The 24767-nt window shown below is 43.1% G+C and overlaps 1 protein-coding gene across 1 annotated transcript in view; it reads left to right on the plus strand.

The window, feature by feature from the left end:
- The window catches only part of LOC122557104 (sodium/hydrogen exchanger 2-like), a 166200-nt gene that overhangs the window by 106294 nt on the left and 35139 nt on the right, over positions 1-24767 (plus strand). The window contains exons 8-9 of the mRNA XM_043704423.2: positions 9623-9787; positions 19124-19226. Coding sequence (XP_043560358.1) covers positions 9623-9787; positions 19124-19226 — 268 coding nt within the window. The remainder of the gene's footprint in view (positions 1-9622; positions 9788-19123; positions 19227-24767) is intronic.

Genomic DNA, 24767 nt, shown 5'->3' on the forward strand with positions numbered 1-24767 from the left:
GGGGTGAAACCAGCAGGAGCAGAGGCAATAGGAGCAGGGGCAAAACCAGCAGGAGCAGAGGCAATAGGAGCAGGGGCAAAACCAGCAGGAGGAGAGGCAACAGGAACAGGGGTGAAACCAGCAGGAGCTGAGGCAATAGGGGCAGGGGCAAAACCAGCAGGAGGAGAGGCAACAGGAGCAGGGGCAAAACCAGCAGGAGGAGAGACAACAGGAGCAGGGGCAAAACCAGCAGGAGCAGAGGCAACAGGAGTAGGGGCAAAACCAGCAGGAGGAGAGGCAACAGGAGCAGGGGTGAAACCAGCAGGAGCTGAGGCAATAGGGGCAGGGGCAAAACCAGCAGGAGCAGAGGCAATAGGAGCAGGGGCAAAACCAGCAGGAGGAGAGGCAACAGGAACAGGGGTGAAACCAGCAGGAGCTGAGGCAATAGGGGCAGGGGCAAAACCAGCAGGAGCAGAGGCAACACAAGCAGGGGTGAAACCAGCAGGAGGAGAGGCAACAGGAGCAGAGGCAAAACCAGCAGGAGCAGAGGCAATAGGGGCAGGGGCAAAACCAGCAGAAGGAGAGGCAACAGGAGCAGGGGCAAAACCAGCAGGAGTAGAGGCAACAGGAGCAGGGGCGAAACCAGCAGGAGCAGAGGCAACACAAGCAGGGGTGAAACCAGCAGGAGCAGAGGCAACAGGAGCAGGGGTGAAACCAGCAGGAGCAGAGGCAACAGGAGCAGGGGCAAAACAAGCAGGGGCAGCACAAGCATGAACATGATCAAGAGCAAAACCAGTACCAGCAGGAACAATGCCAGCAGGAGCAATGCCAGCAGGAGCAATCCCTGAGGGTGCAGAAGCAACATCAGCAGGAGCAGGAGCAATACCAGTAGAAGCAATACCAGCAGGAGCAACACCTGCAGGAGTAATATTAGCAGGAGTAGGAGCAATACCAGCACAAGCAAGACCAGCAGGAGCAGAAGCATTACCAGCAGGAGCAGGAGCAATTTGAGCAGGAGTAGAAGCAAGACCAGTCGGAGCAATACTAGCACGAGCCACTCCAGCATGAGCAGAAACAAGACCAGCAGGAACAATACCAGCAGGAGCAGGAGCAAGTTGAGCATGAGCAGAAATAAGACCAGCAGATTTTTCTCCAAGTCATAAGCAGCTCCACAGGGCAACATGAATGAACACGGATATTTGCATGGTAATAATTGCAAAATGTTTAACAGCATTCACAACTCTTCATGTACCGGTGCGGTGTGTGCCGTCATATGGCAAAATGTGTGTAAGCTTGTGCATCTAAGTGACAAGTAACATTCGTAGCACATCAATACCAGGTAGTGATAATCTCCAAAGAAAAAGAGAATTTAACCAGCCTCCCTTGTCACTGAGTGGCCTTACCATCACTGAATTTCCCATCATCAATTTGCTGGGAGCTGTAAGTAGTCTAGCCTTGGAAATACTGTGGCAACAAGACCAGGTCAGAGCCCAGCAAATCTACAACATAAACAGAGATTGGCAGCAGAGCTCAGCTGGTCTGGCAGTATCTGTGAAGAGAAGCCAGAGTTAACGTTTGGGGTCTGGTGACCTTCCTCAGAACTCCTCAGGTGAGTAACTCACCTCCTAATTCCTTGAAACCTGTCCATCACCTCAAAGTCAGGAGTGTAATGGGATTGTCTGGATGAACACAGCTCTAACAACATTCAAGAAGCTTGACAATATTCTGGACAAAACTGCTCACTGATTGACACCCTATTTACCATGTTAAAGATTCCCATGCTGGGACACGGCAGCAGCAATGTGCACTGTCCACAAGCTGCAATGCAGTTTCTCAAGGAAGACTCTTCAACAATGTTTCAAACCCATAGCCTCCACCACTTAGAAAACACAGACAGTGTTTGGGAACTCCATCTCCTGCACATTCTCCTTCAAGGCTTGCACCATCCTGAGTTTAAACCATATCACCATTTCTTCACTGTCCTTTACTAACTACATTGTAGGTGTATCCACACTGCATGGACTGCACATTTCGAGAAGGCAGCTCACCATCACTATCTGAAGAGCAATTCAGGATGGAGTAAATGTAGGTCACATTGTGTGAACAAATACAAAAGTGGTCCTTGCAGTCAGTGACTGAAGGTGCACTGCAATTAGCTGCTCTCAGGTCAAACTGGAGATCGTAATCAATCAAATCATTGCTCATCAGTTGTAGGTAACAATGAGGTGATGATCTGGATATCTGTGCAGGAAACTGCTGTGATATCATCCTTCCACCTGAGTCTGAGATCCATAAATATTTGTATTCTAAGGAGAGTCAACAGGGAAGTGGCTGTTGCCAGAACTGTGAGAAATACTGCAGAAACAGAACAGCAGAAATCATGCACTGAACATTTCGGGTCCAGTGACCCTTCCTCAGACCCATCTGAGACATTAACCCTGATTTCTCTCCAAAGATGCTGCCAGACCGGCTGAGCTTTTCCAGATAGTTCTCTTTTTTTGTTTCTGATTTCCAGTACCTGCGGTTCTTTCTGTTTTTAGAAACCACTGGGTTGCCGAATGTAAGATTCCAGCCCTGGGATAGATCTCAGAGTGCCCTCTAGTGTCCAGAACAGTCATGGTCCATTGTGTTTTTTATGCAAAGCCATATTGCAGAGAGGATCAGCACTGCAGAGAGAGGAAGGTGGGGATGACGCTGCATTCTCAGAGATAAAGGAGGAGGACACTGAGGAAAAACAGGGGGAGGAGGAAGATCCTGATCTAGCCAAGATCACTGCTGCATCTTTTTTTCCTGCCAGAGATAACAGCAATAGACCTACTCAGGGACAACTCAGCTAATCTGAGGAGAACTGATTGGCAGATTGCTGGGATAGCAATCAGCTTCTGATGCACACAGATCAGACTGCTAGATGACTTGGTAAATGACTGGATAAGAGAGACTTGGGATAAAGTTCACGTTATAGCACAAAGATAAACATTGACATAAAGTTAAAACTTTGAGGCATTCCTTTGACTTACCTTGTGAGGTGACATATTAATTTTCTTCCTTTACTCCCAGGCAGCATTACACCTGTATCTTCAGCAGAGCTATCGATACAGTTGACTTGTTCTGAGGCTCATCACTGACACCCTCTGGATTTTCCATCCACTGGGGATTCTGCCATAGCTGCATTATATGGAGGCGCTGACATAGTCACTGGGACAGGAGGCAGTGTCGGACACACTGAATGAGGAGAACAGGGGTTAGGGGAATGGTCACACTTGTGCAGGGTTTGCATTTGCAGGAGCCCCTGGTCCATCTTCCTTCTCGTGGCCCAACCATACTTCTTCCCTGCTCATCAAGAACAGGAAAGCATTCTGCTTCACTTCAGTGAACAGGACAAAGCATTCTGACCCTGTTGAAGCTGGTAGACTAGCTGTGTGGGCCATTAGTAAGGCAGAACATACATTCAGTTGCTGACAGCATTTGATGCTTCATGGAAGTGGGCATCAACACAAAAGCCTGAGACATTTGGGCGGCATGGTGGTTAGCACTGCTGCCTCACAGCACCAGGGACACGGGGACGATTCCAGCCTCGGGTGACTGTCTGTGTGGAGTTTGCACATTCTCCCCGTGTCTGTGTGGGTTTCCTCCTGGTGCTCCCATTTCCTCCCACAATCCAAAGATGTGTAGGTCAGGCGGAGTGGCCGTGGGATTAACGGGGTTACAGGGGTCTAGGTGGGATGTTCTTTGGAGGGTCGGTGTGGACTCGATGAGCCAAATGATCTATTCCACTGTAGGGATTCTATCATGGTACTCAGCTTTGGGATGGGATCCACCAATCCCTCTCTGAGTCTGGGTAAGGCCTGTGGAAATGCTGACAGAACCACGACTGCAGAAGTGAGTTTCATGATGGGGACTGTATATCTGGCCCAATCTGGGAGCCCTGGCTGACAGATAAACACAGGAGTGTCAGGGGCAAGGAATCTCCACGAGTAAATACATCACAGGATACCAGCCTCCTATGTACATCTGCCAATATGTTCCAGAACTGTTGGTGCTATCTCTCTTCCCCTTCCTAAAAAAAAAACAAAGAGTGAACAGTTTGAGCAAAACTTGTTGTGTTGTGCACTCTCTGAGAGGGACTTTCCATTATGGGTCTTGGTAACCACCTCCCGCTATTGCACACTTGTGATGCACCGTGTTCCGATCTAGCTGTCTGCCATTGAGGCCTCACCCCAAGGTACCTGCTCCTGAGCTAGTGGCAGAAGTGAATAGGGTCATATGAGGGTTCTTCCTCAGAATAAATCCCTCCTCTGAGAGCTCCTCCCAGACAAGATCCTGATGGATCTGTCAGAGACGGAAAACAGGAAGCAGAACCGACCCAGTTGAAGAGGTTCAAAGTCATTAATGTAATAAGTGATCCGTGCTTCAGCTGACTGCATCACCAAGTCAAAATCAGCAGGTATATGTGTCATGTGACAAATTTATTTACAAGTTTGTCATCAGGTTTGTGATAAACCCCTACTCTGCATCTCTGGTGGCATGAACTCTGCTCCACCTCCTGTGGATATCCCTCCATATTGGTCAGGTTGGAGATGACTGGACAATCATTCTTTGTCCTATACATCTCCCCAGAACCGTGTGCTGTCTTATCCTGTGAGCAGCACAGAGATTGTAAAATGGAACAGTTAAGTGAATGGAATAGCAACCATTGGGGATGGTAGGTGTGAGGGATGTGTGTGAGGTAGCAGTAAGATGAAGGAAAGAGTGAGTGTTGACTGCACAGATGGGGGCATAGGGCAAGGTGTGTTGGGCCGAGGAATGTGGTGGAGGAGAAAGGTCAGGAAGTGAAAGTGAGGAGGTTTGCACCTGAATGGAGGATGGTCACTGGACTCGAAACGTTAATCTGCTTTCTCTCCCTGCAGATATTGCTGGACCTGCTGAGTTTCTGCAGCAGTTTCCTGTTTTTGTTTCATACCACTCACCTTTCCTGCCCTGTTCAGGCCATGCAACCACTTTCAACGTGATACCCATGAGGAACACACCACAATCCTGCTACTTACCTCTAACGGTTTCCAGTTTGCCCTGTCTGAGCCAATACCTTCCTCCTGTCTGTCAGGATCTCACAGTCTGCAGTATGAACTCCCCCAAGAGAGTTTGAGCAGAATGGTGGACTCTGGATTTCTGACCCACCACGAGCCATCTGCAGTTCAAACTCTGCCCAATGCAGAAACTGAAAGTTGCAGGTTTCAGTGTGTAGGAAATGTGCCAATCTCTAATGATGGCTGTGTAAACCGTGAACAAAGATGCATTAGCAGAGGGTTATCCATCAGTTGAGATGTCCCAGTGGTCCAGATAGTAGTATTCATAGAATAGTCACATCACAAGTGAAGCAGAGATTGTGAACAGGACTGAAAGGGGAGGATATGAAAAATACAGGGAAAGAACAATTAATTGGTTTCAGATTGGTTTCTCCAGATTCCAAGCAGAATGCCTCAAATGGTCTGCTTCTGTCCTATACTTTAGCAACTCGATAATTATGGATCTTATTTTTCAGATTTCTAAATTATCCCCTCTCAAATAACCACCAAATCCTGAGTTATTTAATTATGCATTTCTTTAACATTTGTTAACCCAAACTGTATACAATGTGAGCTGCATTTATCCTCATTGCAAGTTGCTACATTTTTAAATCACATAAAACATTTTGAAATATTTCTGAGGTACATAATAAGGGTCTGTTCTGTTCTGTTCTTTTCCATTATTGTCTAAATAGTGAGGAATTGTGGAAGCAATGGCGTAGTGATATCGTTGTTTAACCTATTCATCCAGAAACCCAGGTAGTGCTGTGGGGACCTGGGTTTAGATTCTGTTATGGCAGATTGTGGATTTTGAATTCAATTTTAAAACAAAATGGAATCAAGAGTCTAATGTTGACCATGAGACCATTGTCAAATGTCAGAAAAAACACCATCTGGTTCACTAATGGTCCCATGTGGTTCTTTAGGGAAGGAAACAGCGATCCTTGCCTGGCTTACATGTCACATAGCAATGTGATTGGTTCTTAACAGTTAGGAATAGGCAATATACCCACATACTGTGAATGAATAAACATAAATTGGACAATAACCTGCTGGTCAGTTATAACAATCCTTGTACCAGGTTAACAGTTATGCAACTCATACATGTTTTGTGTGAATGAGTTGCAATGTCATCAACATAGGGAAAGAACATCAAAACGTGCTGTCTCTAGTGAGGTAATCTTTCAATCTTATGAGTTCATGGCGCCTGTCAAACCCAGCGTGCAAATTGATGGGTGTCCTGGAATGGCAATCAGCCATGCTGATTGCTACGTGTTGTCCTGCATCAATCAAACACTAATCTCATCAGCAGTGCAAATACTAAGCCATGCCAAAGACTGAAAATGTATATTCATGAGGAATTAAAGTCAGGAAGCTGAATGTGCTGAACATTTACTTCCTGGAGAAAGATGTAGATTATCCTCATCCTATTGAACAGGATTCTAAATATATAATAAGCACTGAAGCTGTACAAATGAAATAATGATGGCACCCATCCATCTTGGGACGTGGACAGTATTTGGGATAAGTGTTACTTTTGTTTTGGACATCATCTGTTGTGGCTCTAGAGTTTGATGCAGGAGTGACAGGTCCTTCTGCAGCTGACACTTCTGAGCAGTGTTGCTCAAGGTTGACTCTTAAATCCTTCCAACAAGCTGCCTTTTCTCCCATATGATGGCTTCGTCTGGCCTCTGCTTTCGCCACAACCATCCTGACTGTTTGTCTCCAGGGCAATCCAGTGAGCAATCTGGCCTTTCAGTGCACCGACTCCACTTCAGGCCAATTTGAGATCTCACCTTCAGACATCATTATATTACAGACATGGGTGGCCCCATTGGCCTCGTTATAGAACATGGTATTTGCAGATGTAGCAGTTAGCCAGTCAGTTCCCATGATCCAGTCATTCTAATCATTGTCAAATCAAGATGGCAAACGGGCTGGGAATCCCTGTATGCAGGTGGACTTCTATATTCAGTACTCCGTCTTCCCAGGAGATGTCCAGTATTCCTCTGGGTCAAAGTTGTTCAGCAGCTGTTATTTTACCAGAAAACTATTGGATACAGGAGCAGAATTAGACCATTCAGCCCATTGAGCCTGCCCCACCATTCGATGGCTGATATGTTTCTCAAACCCATTCTCCCTGCAACCCTTGTCACCTTACTCATCGAGAATCTATCTATCTCTATCTTAAATACACACAATGACCTGGCCTCCACAGTCTTCTGCAACAATGTGTTTAACAGATTCACCACCCTCTGTCTATAGAAATTCCTCCTCGTCTTAGTTCTAAAAGGCCACCTCTTCATTCTGAGGCTGTGCCCTCAGGTCTTAGTCTCTCCTACAAGTGGAAACATTTTCTCCACATCCACTCTATTCAGGCCTCAGTATTCTGTAAGTTCCAATCAGATTCCCCTCATCCTTCTAAACTCCATTGAGTACAGACACAGTGTCCTCAATCATTCCACAAATGACAAGCTCTTCACCCATCTTCCCTTAGATATAGATCCCAAAGCTGCTCACAGTATTCCACATGCAGCCTGGCCAAAGCCTGATCAAGCCTCAGTTAAAAATCACACAACACCAAACGAAAGCTTGTACTTCCAGTTAAACCTGTTGGACTATAACCTGGTGTAGTGTGATTTTTCACCCCAGTCCAACACTTCACATCATGGTTATACAGCCTCAGCAGTACATCTCTGCTCTTGTATTCTAGCCCTCTTGAAATGAATGTGAACATTGGCAGTTACAAAGGCAAATGCAATGAAATTGCATGTTATCCTTAACAGAATCCTGATGTAGACTCCTAAATCCCTTTCTGCTTCATATTTCCAAAGCGTTGATTTGCATAAGTTGACCGTGCTTCACCATGATAAAGACAAGTGCTGAGATTGTGTGTTTTCAGTTGACTTACTGTTGATTCACACTCAATTTCTGAACTTTGAACTGACCACTATGACCCTGACAATCCTGATGCTGATTTCGACATCAGAGATCAGATTGCTGGTGATTGTTCTAAGGTATGCGAAGCTGTCAGTGAGCTTCAGAGTGACGCTGTAGGTCAGGATAAGAAGTGGAGCCTATACATTCTGGCCATAACTTTGGTTTTCTTGAATGCGAATACTGGGAGAACCGACCTATAAGTGACTGCAACTGAACATCAGTATGAGACGCTGTAAGAGACCTCCTGCGATATTTATATACATCTCAGGAGTCAATACAATTATCTACACACTCCCAGAGACTACCTTGCAATATATTACACACTCTCAGGAAGCCCTTCTGAGCTGCGGTGCAAGACTATGACTGATGCTTCCCATAATGATGCTTATGACTACATGTTGGTGACTATTTCACCAAAGTTCCTTCTGTGTTAGTGTTGACCCATTGACCACCATGATCAGTAAGTCTGTTGTTCCTCAATGAATGATGCCTGACAGCGGTCTGCAGTACACTCATGCTCCCTACTAAAACATGAGATGTCCCACATATTACTTCATCTCCTCCTTATCACTGTCAGCTCACTGTCTCACTGAACACAGTAAAATCTGTGATAATTGAATACAAAGCGACTTGGCAATTGTGTCAACACCAGCGTACTGCAGTGAGGCAGACTTCAGCATTAACTGAGCTGGACAGAGCTACAGTTCCTGCTCGAGTTTCAGATTGTTTCAGCTTCACTGATGTCAATCTAGAACCATAAAATCATGCAGCATAGAAGGTGACTATTTAACCTGTTGTACCTGTGCTGGCTCTTTCCAAAAAAAGCTATCCAATTCAGCTTACTCCCACCATTCTATCCTCATGGCCTTGCAGATGTTGCCTTTACATGCTGATGATCATATCTACTTGTAATATTGTACCCATTGCCACCTCCTTTTCATGTAGACTCTTTCAGAATCAGCATAGTGGTTCAGTGGTTAGCACTGCTACCTCATAGTGCCAGGCACCCGGTTTCGATTCCAGGCTCAGGTGACTGTCTGTGTGGAGTTTGCACCTTCTCCTGTGTCTGTATGGGTTTCCTCTGGGTGCTCTGGTTTCCTCCCACAATCCAAAGATGTGCAGGTTAGGTAAATTGGCCAGGTGAAATTGTCTCACTGTGTTCATGGATATGTAGATTAGGTGCATTAGTCACGGGAAATGTAGGGGAATGGGTCTGGGTGGGTTACTCTCGGAGGTTGGTGTAGACTTCCTGCGCCAAAGGGCCTGTTTCCACGCTGTAGGGATTCTCTACAGAACGTGACCACACGTTCACAAACAAATAATTCTCATCACCCCTCTGGATCTATTACTAATTGTTTCAGATCTTTATCCTTTCATCAAACTTTGTCCAGCTAGAAATATATTCTTGTTAGTTACTTTATCATGATTCTTAACACTTAGATTCCTTTCCTGCTTACATTACATTTCCATTATTAATGGTAATCACTGGTAGCAAGCTTAGAAATTTAACTAAATGCAGTAATCCTGAGGACGGCAGGGGGAAATGTTTCAATTGGTTGGTCTGTGGTGATCCGAAGCATAGCTGGGATGGAATCCTTATTTGAGAAATCACAGTAAATCCTTCTGCCAATTTCTTACAGGTTTGAGAACTTCAACAATAAATATCTGAACAAGATTTTCATCAGAGAGCAGCATTTGTCCAAATCCAGCATTGTTGTTTTATACCAGAAACTGGAGAAAAAGCATGCCATTGAACTGGCAGAGGCAGGCCAGCTGATCGGAGCACCGTCTCTCGCTTCTCTGCAGTGAGTAAACATTTTGTTGCAAACTGATTGTTGTTTGATACATCTTTGTTTTGTCCATTGCATAGTTATGTGTTCCAGTGGCTACTATTCCTCTCGGTTTCGGTCAGTTGGCTGGACAGTTGATAGTGTGATACCAATAGCATGGGTTCAATTCCCATCACCAGCTGAGGTCACCATGAAGGACTCTCCTTCGCAACCTCTACCCCTGCCTGAGGTATGCTGGTCCTCAGGTTAAAACCACCACCTGTTTTCTCTCTGTAATGAGCGAGCAGTCCTAAAGTCAGGTAATACTATGGTGACTTGATTTCTTTGGAGTAAATCTAGCACGTTGACTATCTCAGTGGTGTCGGTGATTGCAGGCTCTTACAAGAAAAATTGTGCAATGCCTTGTATTTACATCATTTTGTCATTCTTTGGAAACCCTTAGATAGTCTGGAAAATAATTGTGGTGTTTAACTTCTAAAATGGAACTGAGTCTAATCTTGTCCATCTCTTTAACACAATTTGAGGGCTTTGATATCTGTCCATAATACAGAGCTATTCATTCAGCATCTATTTTGTGTCTACGAAATAGGTTCTGAGCAAAAAACAAACCCAGGCAGTAAGACCAACAGAAGGACAGCTTTGGATATAAACTATCCAGTTTGTTCAGTACACAAATCTGCCAATTTCTATCATCTGTCATGCGCTTTCACATAAGATAACGCTATATCTAATTATGTTTTTATTGTTTACTACAAAGCCTTTATCACACAAAACTGTAGGAGTGCAGATCTACACTTCAGTTTTGAATAGCTGCAATGCCTTTACAGTTGTGTTAAAAGCTCTGTTGTACACAGCACAGGTTCTTTACGAATGAAAGACTGAGTTGACAAAGAAAATATCGAACAGATCTTTGAGCTTCTGAGAGAATAATCTCGTCAAAGTGTTAACTTACAGTGTAACAATGAGCATGTTTGTAAAGGGAATTTCACGGCACACTAATTCCAAAATTCCATAATGTTGATTCAGCCTATTCTGAAGTCAGGCCTTAACTCGAAGAAGGGCTAATGCCCGAAACGTCGATTCTCCTGTTCCCTAGATGCTGCCTGACCTGCTGCGCTTTTCCAGCAACACATTTCCATCTCTTAACTCGACACCATGCAATGCAGGATAAGACTCCCTAGAAACATCTATTATGCCTAATAATCATGTCACAGCTGATTACAGGCTTCTACAGGGTTAATGGGGTGAGCCAGAAACCATTTCATACCACTGTTAAACACAGTTTATTCTGAAATCTTAGCGACGGGTATAAATGACCAGCCTCCCCAAATGCTGCATGTTCTGTTGTCTATTTACAACAAATGTTTCTCAGTAAGGAAATAGATAGTGTGATTCAGAACTTGAATGCATTGAAACCTATAGCTTGATACTAAGAGCATCTTTTACCATGTTATTTACAGCATTCTTACAGTGTTATTAATCACCTCTCTGTCTCTATGAGAAAAGCATGGTGGAATTGACTGTTGCGTGGTGTCGTAAATTGGCTTTGATGTACAATCCTTTCATTCACAGTGGCAAATAGAGATCGATTTTAACCCTGCCAGCCCAGGAACAAAAAGGGATGGACAGAGTATTTAAATCAAAAGCAGATGTTCAAGCTCAGCTCTTGACACACTGGCACTTATGTATGTTTAGTGAGGCGTGGGACTGGTCCCTTATTATATAAAGTCAGGTTCAAAGATATAATTAAGAAATGTGTGATTCTAAATGCTAGCAGGTAGCGCTGTGACAGGAAGAGACCCAGATAAGTGCTGATGTTTGAGGGTTAGATCCTGTGAGGGCCTGATTTCGAAATAGGCTGAATCCGTGTTGTAGAATCAGTGCTGGGTGAAATTCTCTGCAAAAACGCACATTGTTACAGTGCCTAGATTATTCTGTCAGGAGCTCATAGATCTGTTCGATATTATCTTTTAGGTTTACTACACTCAGAGCTTCTCTTACATCCCTGGCCAAGTCACCATTGTCTCACAATGTACCCATGTGTCTGCTTTCCTGATCCCTGCATATTCACTTCATCCCTGAGACTCTGCTGACAGATTCTTGGTGAAGGTTGCCAGCGTCCTGAAATCCCTTCTCCATACAGGCCCCAGCCACCTCCTCATTCTTACCAGACTCATCTTCAGCAGTTTTATGTGAGGCCTTGGAGTTAAAGTCTTCTCGGTCCCATGTGGATGCTGGGAGGTAGGAGGTGTTAGCTGCTTGTGCTTCCAACATGCCCCAGTTGAAATCAGAGTGACAATGGCTTCCACCACCCCCCAAGAATGTAAATGAAGAGATCATTTAAATCTATCGCAATAGACTTGCAGGATTCTCTTATAATCTCGAAGATCCAGGCCACTGCCATGAGAACTCCCTCAGGATGGATCAGAAATAGGGTTTGAATTCATTTTTTCTCTCATGTATAATTTTGTATGACCCTGAGATGGGTTTCTGTCCCTATGTCTGCTTCATGAACCAAACTCATCTGCCCCTCCCTCCGCCCCGCCCGCTCCCAGCTCTTTCTCACCTCACGTGTTACCTTTGTTACCTCTGGTTGTGACTATTTCAGTTCCGTACCTAGCCAGACTCTCAGCTTCCACGCTGAATAAATTTATATTTATCTGAAACTCTGCTGCCCAGACCTTAACTCGTACTAAGTCACATTCAACCATAAGCCCGGTACTCATAAGAATATTGAAAAACAAGGAGAGGAGTAAACCACACAGCTCCTCAAGGCTGCACAGCTATTGAATACAACCATGGCTGTGTTCAGTCTCAGCTCCACTTGGCTAGTGACTGGCAGTGGCTCCATCCAATACTTTTGTCATCACTTTCATCCATCCTTCCCTATCTATGTGATTTTCTCCAGGTCCCAGTTATCAGTATCCCTCCAATCCTGATCTCTTCTGCGCATATACATCCCTAAGAGGATTTGTTTCGCCATTGGCTGCTATGTCTTCTGCTGCCTTGTTCCTGAACTCTAGAATTCCCTAAACACCTCTGCCTATCCCTCCCTCCTTTCTGTACCTCCTTATCATCTGCCACCTTGGCTAATTATCTGGTGGTGAAAGTGAGGACTGCAGACGCTGGAGATTAGAGTCAAGATTAGAGTGGCGCTGGAAATGCACAGCAGGTCAGGCAGCATCCAAGCAGCAGGAAAATCGACATTTCAGGCAGGAGCCCTTCATCAGGAATGAGGCTGGAAACCTCGGGGGTGGAGACATAAATGGGAGGGGGGGTGGGGCTGGGGAGAAGGTAAGCTGAGAGTACAATAGGTGGATGAGGTGGGATGAACGTGATAGGTTGGAGAGGAGGGATGGAGCAGATAGTTGGGAAGGAAGATTGACAGGTGGGACAGGTCATGAGGATGGTGCTGAGCTGGAAGATTGGAACTGAGATAAGGTGGGAGGAGGAGAAATGAGGAAGCTGGTGAAGTCCACATTGATGCCCTGGTGTTGAAGTTTTCCGAGGTGGGAGATGAGGCGTACTTCCTCCAGGCATCTGGTGGTGAGGGAGTGGCAATGGAGGAGGCCCAGGACCTGCATGACCTCGGCAGAGTGGGAAGGGGAGTTGAAATATTCGGCCATGGTGCGATGGGGTTGATTGATGCGGGCGTCCCCGAGATATTCCCTGAAGTGCTCTGCGAGAAGGCATCCAGTCTCTCGAATGTAAAGGAGACCGCTTCAGGAACAACGGATACAATAAATGACATTGGTGGATGTGCAGGTGAAACTTTGATGAATGTGGAAGGCTCTTTTGGGGCCTTGGATAGAGGTAAGGGAGGAGGTGTGGATGCAGATTTTGCAATTCCTGTGGTGGCAGGGGAAGGTGTCCTTGTCCTACCATCTCCTTGCGTAGCTCAGTGTCATGTTTCAATTGATAAAGCTCTCGCTAAGTTACTTGGGCTCTTTATCACCGATTGAAAGGTTTGTACGTTCATGTTGCCGTCGTGCTGAGGATGCAATGGTACTTTTCCAGCAGCAGGTGGTGATGGCGTTGGAGGGCATTGAGCAAAGGAACTGAGCAGTTTTGTGGAACCTCCACCAGCAAAGGTGACAGAGGTCAGCTGGAGCAGTCAAATGGACGCTCACAGGAAATGAAAGAATATCTTTGGTGGAGGGAGGCCGATGGGAAGGGAGGGCAATTAGTAAAAGGAATTTCTCAGCTCAGTGTAACTGATGTGGTCCTTGCATGTACACAGTACATAGGGAAAGCAATAGCCCAGTGGTATTATCACTGGACTGGTAATCAAGAGACCCAAGTAATGTTCTGGGAATCCAGATTTGAATTTAAAAAAAGCCAGTAGATGAATGAAAAAAGATAGTGTTCTTCTTTTTCCTTAACTTCCATTTCTATCTATATTGATTTGATGCTAGTGGAATGAAAGGTCCCTGATTTACCATCTTTGATCTATATGTAGATGTGTTCAAATCTCATGTTACAAGAAACTGACCATTTTATTAGGCGAAGGGCTTTTGCCCGAAATGTCGATTCTCCTGCTTCTAAGATGCTGCCTGATCTGCTGTGCTTTTCCAGCACCGCACTAATCTTGACAGGACAGTTGCAAGCAAGAAATCATGTGGTGAAAATCCAGGAGCATTGCCAACCTTACGCATCAGGCCATTTATAAAAGTTTTGGTAATCCTGTCTCCCCTCCCTCCAATTACAGCAATGATATAGTTTTGATCTTCCCAAATAAAGCAACAGTTTAAGTATTCACAAGAACTCAGCACATATTATGACAAAACCCAAATACAGTGCAGCAACTTGTAGAGCAGGAATGGCTATCAATGGAGTTATTTTATGAGTACATGTTCCAACTGTCCCTCTCCATTATACCAACAGTGATGTTAATGAATTTAAAACAAATAGGTTAATGTTTCTGTTCAAGATGGTAGGTAGAGTAGTAAGATAAAAGGATGCAAATGATAAAGTCATTGAGAGTAATTTCTGCTAAAATGTCAGAGGCAACAATGTAGTTGTTTATCAACCTGGCCCCTAGGGGCTGATCTGACCTCCCAGTCACTGCCCACTTCAATTCCCTTTCTCACTCCCTTTCTGACATGACCATCCTTGGCCTCCTCCATTGCCACAATGAATCAGACCACAAATTGGTGGAACAAAACCTCATTTTCCACCTTGGCAACCTACAGCCCAGAGGACTCAACATTGAGTTCTCCACGTTCAAATAACCTCCCTTCCCATCCCCTTTACAGCCCCTCACCCTCCCTTCCACTCCTCTCTGCCACCAATTGGATTCATTCCTCCCATCGACCATCTACCTGTCTTTACTTATCCCCACTTCAAGCCTCACCCACACCCACATTTTTATCTGCAGCTCCCCCCCACACCCACCCCCAGTCCTGAAGAGCGATTACACCTGAAACGTTGACTTATCCACCTCCTGATGCTGCCTAGCTTGCTGTGTTCTTCCAACCTCCTGCTTGTCTACCTTGGATCCCCGTAGCCAGCCTATTGCTGAGTTTCCATCAGCTTCAGTGGCTGATACTTTGAGATCCATTGTCACCCTAATATGGGAGTTGCCCTTGAAAGGATAGGATGACTCACTGTCACCTTGATTCCTTACCAAGCATACTTTCTTGCTGAGAACGAGGAGTTATTGAACTGAATCTGCCCAGTGCTTTGCTTTCACCAGTTTACTAATAGGGGCCTATAAGCACATGTATACCGCAATCTCCTGCTAGCACAGCAATTTACTATTAGAAAGCATTCTGAATGTAGCAAATCTTCCCAGGGTGCTTCATAGGATGATAATCAAGCACAAATGGACAGTGAGATGGAGAAGGATGCATTCGGACAGATGGCTGAAATGCTTAGTCAGGTTGGTAGGTTTACAGAGCAGCTTATAGGAGAAGGCGAAGTCTGATGTAGACATCTGAAGGCACCCGATGGTATAAAAGACAGGGAGAAGAGACCAGAGGCTTGTATTGGGTGAATGCTGAATTCTCTGAGGGGTTAGAGGGATCATAGAGAGATAATGGATCAAGAGATCTGAATAGGATTACAACCAAATGGTGTACATTAGTCCGCATAAATCAGTGGTCACAAACCTCCATCGACGAGACTTGCCCACTAACTTAGAGCATTCACAAAAAGGGACAGAATTGAGAAATTCACTCTTTGAGACACAAGCTCTTCTGGTCAGTGGAATGTGACCGATGTTCCTGTGAATCAGTTACTCTGTTCACAGGCTCTGCTGTTTGGGCTTTCACATGTCGATGCTGCAGTGGGAGTGCAACAAACTCACTTTGTAGCATGTACATGCAATGCCACTCACAAATTACACAGCAGCGGATGTTGCAGATTGTCAACATTAGCTGCTGCAAATTATGTGTAGACATGATGTAGTGGTCATTGATTCATGCTAGTTATAAACAAATCATTAGTCAAGGTTATTGTAATTCATGGTAGTAAATGTGGCCCAAACCAAAACCTAACCAGGAGCAAAACAAGGACAGGCAAAGGGCTAGGAAGCCAATGGTATGCCCCATGCTTTTTTTGATAATGACAATGAAGTGAAACCCATGATAAATTAGCTGTGCAGCAATGGGACAATGCAACTCACCACACAGCCCTCGTGAAGGAGAGAAAAATCAGCCACTCACTTTATATCCAGCAGATCCCTTTACAAAGTAAAAGAGATGTAAGTCTTGCCTGTAGTTACCCCGCAGACAAGCAGTACATTCTGATTCCCACTTGTTAAAATGGTCACATGGGAAAAGAAACACAGAAGAGTTTGCTCATAGAACCAGAGTCTGTTAGAAAATTGGATTGTTCATACCTCAGATTGTTTCCCACTAGAGCACAGGGCATTAGAGCACAGCTTCAAACAATCTGAAAGAAAAAGTTGCAGCAAGTACAAATATTGAGTTTTGTTTGCCGAGGATTTAACATTTTTGCCTGACAGAGAAGTAACACTGCTTTGCTGCCCAGGTCTTTGGTTGATTTTTGCAGACTGTGTTCTGATAACTTCCTTGGACTTGATTAGTGTTCCATCCAAGGCCCTACTTTCTTTCAGTAGGCTCATCTCTTCCAAAGAACAGGTTAAATGTGGTTGCAGTAGCAAAAAAGTGGGATCTATGTTGATAATCATTGTTTTTATCTTAGTCGCACAACCCATCCAGTCTAGTCAATAATGAGAGATGCTCAGATCAGAATCTCGGGACAGAATTATTTGTCCCGCAGGTTGAGCATGCAGAATTATGAACATGCTATGCTCCACAAACCCAACATAGCCAAAAATACCACGTGTTATGGACTAGGCCAGGCCCTTCAATACATTTTTAAGCAGGTAGCCCAGACTGTAACTTTGCTATTTGTTTAGTGAGGTTTATAGTAGATATTCCCAGAGTAAATTAGCTGAGTCTGCCAAGTTTTAAACAAACAAGATTTATTTCCAAAATTATGGAATAAAATACAAAGAGCAGAAATCGGATAACTTATCCTATCCAAACTCGAGTTAATGATGCAGTTCCGAAGATACCTGTAACAGTCCAAATACACACACACCTTAGCACAAACTGTAACCAATGGCACAGGCAGCTTACAGTTTGAAATCAGAAGTGCAGAAGGACAGAGAGAAGGCTTCCATTTTCCTCTGTGACTCTTACTCTGCTCACTCCTGAATGGAGCTGTGCACAGCTACAGAGCTGACCGTGCCCCCTTACTCTGCGCACTCCAGAACTGAACTGAACGGAACTGGTCAGATATGGAGAGCTGGCCACGTACCCTTGATTATCTCCGTTTTTCCAAAGACCTTCCAAACCTTTGGTCTGAAGCACTATCTGTGAGGGGAAACAATCAGGCCCCAATGAAACTTCAGACATGATGGAGCCTGGCCAATTGCCCCCTCCCTGAAAAAAAAATTCAAGGGCAAAGTAACCTTGTACCAGACCAGCATTGTGACACCTGGAATTTTGACTTTAATTCTCGGGTGGCTAGGTTCCCTGGTGGTTGAGCCGGGCAACCTAGGAATGAGCACAAAGACTGTGTGGCATGATGGCCGCTGGGTTAATGGTCTGCCTCAGTGATGTACACTCTATTGAGTTCTCATCTCTCATACCTCCTCAACTCACATTTATTTCCTGTGCCCTTTTCATTCCAATCCAAGCCCACTTCAAGCTCCTACCAACACCACATGACTTCACACAACATCCATGACAACCAGCATTCCTTTGCTGGTCCTTTGTTGGTCTATGTCAACTAATTGCCAATTCATAACCGCATATGCCCTTACCCTTTGCCCTTATACTTACCAAGCTAAGCCATGTAGTATCCACCATGGGCATACCTCAAAACCCAAGCTGAAATGAAATAAAGTAACACCTATTGCAAACTTTAAAAAGTTGCTCATTCCTAAATCACATTTACTTTCCTTCATTTACATCATCATGATAAGAATAAATAATTATTTCAAAGTGAGTAATCCTACAAAAACACATCCTACTTCAAAGAACCTATAGTTGCTTGGAGTTGTCAACCAAGTGATAAAATGGCAGACACTGTGCTGTGTTAATGGAAGGTCGTGACATCAGTCATGCAGCACTTATAAATGTTAGCCCTCAGGTATATGTCACAGAGTGAAATATCAAGTAATGCATATTTCAACAATCTAAACAATCATCTTTGAGTATTTGAAGACTTTCAGTAGTTCCGTTTGTCACATTTGAAGTTTCAGTGAACCACACTGAGTTTATGCATATTCATGCCTACTTTTAACAGTCCCAAAGTGGCACCTCACATCCTCAACGGTTGTCTTGCGGCAATATCATTGTGGGTATCCTATCTCTCCAAAAGGATATGCTGGCTATGCAAACAAATCTAAAATGTTCTGATTCACTCCTACTAGGTCTAATCTCTGTACACCATGCTTCAAATGCCTCAGTCAGTGAAATCAGATATGAATGGAGGCAGCTATTGATTTACTTGGGAAGTTACCTTCATAAAGCATGGATGCGAAAAACATATTCTGCTGCCATCACCCTCACACCCTTTTCCCACACGTGTGTCATTCTAAAAATCCACGTCTTAGTATCTGCTTTGGATTTTAAAAGTCTCTTAGCCAACCCCTCTGTAAAATGGACCAGAAAGGTAATATTTGTCAGTTCTTCCAGCCGAGCTTCATGATTTAAAATGATGAAACATAGGAATGCAAGTCTGAGATTGTGCACAGATTTAATAGTTTTCACTTTCATGGAAGAATTCCTAGGAACCTGATTGGAAAGACCTGGTTTATTTGAAACAACTACGTGCTGCGGTAATTAATCACTTCTTTTAATCTCCCTCACACAGTGATGAACAAAATGCTGAAGTTTCCAAAAGTCCAGTTCCTTCAGAACAGTTGGATAACATCCAGGAGCTCTTGATTAGAAACCTTTATCGAATAAGGCAAACGGTATGAAAGCTTCTTTATTCTGAAACGTAATATTTTTTCAAAAGTGCACAAGTCACGTACCAGCTTGCACTGGTTTGTTCACTTGCTTTTGGCTCTATTAAAATGATACTAGTGTGATTTGCATGGAGCAACTTGGTTGGGTCTTTGTGGTGCAGTGATAGCGTTTGCACCTTTAGACAAGGTGATCCAAGTTCAAGCCCCACCTTCTCCAAAGATGTGTCATAAAAGCTTTGATTAGAAAATATATCGATAGCTACTTCAAAATGTTAGTGTGCTTTATGGGTTTCCTTATTTTATGTTGTCTATAGAATACATTCAACAATGTTGTTTCCCCATTTATAAGAGTTTCTACATTATTTGAGTTCGGTGTCATTGACCTGTTCATTAAGTGGTCCTTGCCCATTATTAAACAGACTTGTAGAACTTGCATCCTGTTCGCTAGGCATTGTAGATCAGGCATCCTATTGTACAATTTTCATTGGTTTTTTTTCAGCCTCAGGATTGGGGTGCTGCTAGTAAGGTCACCCATGGTTACCCTGAGAAAATGGCGATGTGCTACATTTTTGCAGTATTCTGCTGGAGCTATTAAATACAACTGAGTGGCTAGCAAAGTCATTTCGGAAGTTGGCCAACCAGATTGAGTTGGGACAAGAGTCAAGATTAGAGTGGTGCTGGAAAAGCACAGCAGGTCAGGCATCATACGAGGAGCAGGAAAATCGACGTTTCGGGCAGGAGCCCTTCATCAGAAACGTCAATTTTCCTGCTCCTTGGATGTTATCTGACCTGCTGTGCTTTTTCAGCACCACTTTAATCTTGACTCTGATCTCCAACATTTGCAGTCCTCACTTTTGTCCTGGATTGGGACAAGAGACATGCATAAGCCAGATGACATAAATACAGATATTTGTGAGCCACTTGGATTTTTTAATGGAAATTCTACAGCTTTGTGGTCATTTTACAGATATTAGCTTCAATTACCAGAATATTATTCCCCCAAATAAATTCTAAGTAATGAATTCGTCCAGTGAGTTTTGAGTTCAAAATCTCCAGAGTATTCATCCAGGTTTCTGGACTACCGATAAGCAACGACAAAGAAAGTTTCAATAAAATTTGGGCAGTTTCTATAGTGGGCTGCTGATTTAAAATCTTCATTGTAAACCTAGAAAGAAGTGTTTCAGGGAGGAGGTAGAAAATACTTTTGATGCTCCGACGCAGTCTGTAAATTTGAATGTATAGTTTATTACATTGAAACCCAACTGCAGTGATTTAAAACGTTGAAGCATCAAGTCAACATATGCTTCTTCTGACACCTCTCCATCTAAAATACATCCTTGAAAAATAGGTGTGCACCTCTAACCTGTCAAAATGATGTTATAGAGTCACAAATCCAACTCTATTGCCATGCCAGCTCTCAGCATATTGCTGATAAGCACGGAGTTATACAACGGTCTATGATTTTACAATGTGGTGAAGAGTGACTATATCTCTAATGATTACACAAGATTAACAACCATTAACAAGGTCTCAGTTATCCAGACATTCCCTCACTAGAAATAAAAGGCATTTCACAGTTACTCAGCCTGGATACAGCAAACGTGCGAAACTGACTGATTTACATAAACAGAAATGGTTTGATCCATCTCTAATAATTTGGATATCATATTCAGTGAATCAACAACCATATGTAGAGATGGAAATGTCATTCTGAATTTGGTGCACATCCACTTTCTGCTGCACTGTAGATATTAATTAATACGCAAAAAGCACAGCGACATCCAACATTTGGGAACACTGACTTGGAGATTCCCCTTCAGGTTACAACCTCCTGATTTAGAAAGATATCACCATTCCTTCGTTATCACTGCATCAAACTCTTGCTTTTTTGCCTCAGAGGGGTGATGCACTGGAAGTCGAGTCCCATTATTCCCCAGGAAATCAAAAAAAAAGCAAAGCTTTCAAATGTATGCACATTCTCCCAATTTGTTGGTCTTTTAGATCCGGCTTCAACAGAAATCTGGTTTCTTTACTTAACAAGAATTATGAATTATTAGAAATAGCCAGATGCTAATACAAATAAACAATTATGAACCATTGATATATAATTATACTAATTAAGACCTAACCAATGTATAAAGTGTCCTGTCTATATACATAGGAGAAAGTGAGGACTGCAGATGCTGGAGATCAGAGCTGAAAAATGTGTTGCTGGAAAAGTGCAGCAGGTCAGGCAGCATCCAAGGAGCAGGAGAATCGACGTTTCGGGCATAAGCCCTTCTTCAGGAATCCTGAAGAAGGACTTATGCCCGAAACGTCGATTCTCCTGCTCCTTAAATGCTGCCTGACCTGCTGTGCTTTTCCAGCAACACATTTTTCAGCTCGTGTCTATATACATATACATATACAGACATAGATGGGCATATAAAAAATGGGTGTTCCAGGTAGATGGAAAGACTGAGAAGGAGAGTGGAAAGCTGCTTCAGGGATCCCTGCCCATAGGGTTTGCTGAGATGATTCCTTTGCTGAATCTCAATCTTCCTTCTCCAGATATAATCATGTATTCAAGTAAAACCTAACGTACGCAAATTGCGCCTGGTTGATCTCATTAGAACTGGTGACAGCCATTCTCTGGTACATTTCCTAGGATAATGTCTTTATCAATCAGTGACAACTAACTTGATTTAAAATTTAGTCAACTCTGACAGTTAACTGTCAATCATCATCCAACTGGTGCATTCTTCATTTCAACTGAATCTGTTTGTCAACTAATCAGTTATCTTTTCATACACTACAAATGTCATTTTCCGTTTACACTGATATATCAAGAAGACTGTCCTAGTGAATGCAAAATGAAAAGACACAATTAACCAAGATGGTAGTGGCGTAAATCTTAAGGCAGAGCTCGTTCGCTCCAACTACTTTTCTTCTTTGCTTTGTCCTGTCTTACGTCTTTTTCCTTTCTCTTCTTTCTTCTTTCCTCTCTACTTGCCTCCATTCCTCAGACGGCATTGGTGGTGGAGAGTTGAATCAAAAAGTGTGGTGCTGGAAAAGCACAGCAGGTCAGGCAGCATCTGAAGAACAGGAGAGTTCACATTTCAGTCATACGCACTTCATCACAAATGAAGGGCTTATGCATGAAATGTCGATTCTTCACCTCGGATGCTGCCTGACCTGCTGGGTTTTCCCAATGCCACACTTTTGACTCCGACCTCCAGCATCTGCAGTCTTCACTTTGTCCTAGAGTTGAGCAGAACTTTTACTTTTTTTCTTTATTTTTCTCATTTATACCTAAGATTTTCCACCCATGTTTCTTTGTACCTAAAATGGCGCCAGAAACGGTGACCTTGTCCACTTTTCACCATACTCATGCATCCGTATACTTGAGTACATGTGACAATCAAACCTAATTCTAATTCTAAAGTGTGTCTTTTTCCAGCAGTATTAAAGTTCTGTGTCTCTAGATAACTAATAATTAAAATTCCTTGTCCAATGTTCTCTGAAATTCCCAAGTGAATCCTCCCTGCTCACATTAAAGGTCAGTTCTCAGTATGTTATTGTAGACATTTCATCACCTACCTTGGCTCTGAAACTCCTGTGGACTAAAGATGAAATTTAATCTACAGCGTTATTTTAATTCCAACACTAAAAATTAGATGTCAAATTTGAAATGGTTCGACTTGTCAAATTATCACTTGAAGACTCTTCAAGTTGAGTGGCTAATGCACAAGGCTTACTTGTAACTGCTGAAGTACACAAATATATGAATCCACTTCCCTGACGTCAACATGTGTTGTACAAGGTAATGGTTCCGAAAGATTAATGTTCATATTACATTCATTCAACCACTGTCACACATAGTCAATGAGTGGATTGAAGATAATGAATTTTATTCTAGCTTTCAGAGGGAGTAGGTATAGCTGCACATGCTCTGTGAGGTTCTAGTAACTTTGCTAAGTTAAATATAGTTATGTTTATTGCTATCATGCAATATACCTTCTCATTATATAAAAAACAGTATCTCTTCAATAAAAATTCTATGGTAAAAGTTCCCCTACCATTAATCACTAGATAGGCCCAAGGAAAAATACAAAAATATAAATTGCTGGCTGCTGACTACCTCAAAAATCCTTTCTTATAGCATGCTTGTGCTATCTAAATGTAGCATAAATGATGTATATTGATTTGATTTACTTGAAGATCTCTGGTGAGTTTACTTACAGCAGTCCAGGGTAAACTCCATTCACAGCTTGTGCCTCAAGTGATACAATGCAGCGAGCCTGTGGTTATTGTGACTGCAGTCAGATACTTGTTAAGTTCTTAGAATAACATCACTCCAAAACTAATGACATGTAACCCTCACCCATTACCACATACTGATGGAGGTGGTCAACACCAATATGTACCAGCAGTAGTCATCTGGAAATCAGCAGCAGCCACTCAAGTACTTCTGCTCCAATCATATCAAGGATGGTATTGGCCAATGTCCTTACCCAACAAGTGATCAGAATCTTTCTAAGAAAAGGCGAAGTACCTGTGGTGCTATCCAGAAACGGACAGTGTTCTGAGCTAAGTAGGACAGCAATTTCAGATGACAGACAGAAATCTGGTTACATGTGAATATCCAAAAGTTGTTATTTCAAGGTGTACCACTCCACTATTAATTTATCATATCTGGCATTTTGTCCTTAGCCTGCCTTTTTTAAAAAGGAATTTGCCTAGTAATTTCCCATTCAACTCCCCATAGAAAGGTAAGCCTTGTTACAAATGTAACTACCCTTCCAACAGTGTAAATGTGTATCACTGACTTTTAATGTGTCTCTCTTGCACAGAAAATCAACAATAAAGTGATCCTCTTTTCCTCCATGTTTTGAATTCTTTGGAGTGATTATATAATTGCCACATTTTAAGAAGTATTTGTGTTCTCTTTCTATCCTTTTTTCTCTCTCCTTTAATCTATTTTTTTTCTTTATTTCTCTTTTTGCACATGATTTAACATTGAATTCACTCATTCTGTTTGCACTTCCTGATTTATTATTCATTTGATCTCATGGTAGGGTGGGTGGACATATCATATTCATTCAAAACCAATGTGCTCCATGTCTTTTGCTTTGCCATTATCACTCAGCAACTTTATGCAATGTCTTTTTGAGCTGAAGGTATAAGGACAAATCTAACTAAATCCAACATTTGGCCAATAGGTAAAGTTTTAACACAAGGGAACACATGGGAATGGGTAGAATAAATGGACAGAAAGTTATGCTAGATGCCCTTTCATTCAAATCACATCTCTCAGAGATTAAACATTTCCAAGTATTGGAGCGAAATCTTCCTTCAGGGCCATATTCTACAACATCAACATTAGCGGATCCTGTATTGAGAATGAGAGACTCTCTTACCTCAGCCAACCTTAGATTCAAGGATCTCTCATTACCTTTCCCCAGCCCCTCAGAATTGGCATTGGACCTACCTGGGTCTAATGTTTCTTCTGGAGTGCTAGTTGAAGCCGTGCCTAGCCAGAAGACAGGTTTTTTTGGGGGGAGAGTT

The sequence above is a fragment of the Chiloscyllium plagiosum genome, unplaced genomic scaffold (genome assembly GCF_037043375.1).
Source record: "Chiloscyllium plagiosum isolate Xiang-an unplaced genomic scaffold, Cpla_swu_hap1 HiC_scaffold_11, whole genome shotgun sequence".
Classification (NCBI taxonomy): Eukaryota; Metazoa; Chordata; class Chondrichthyes; order Orectolobiformes; family Hemiscylliidae; genus Chiloscyllium; species Chiloscyllium plagiosum.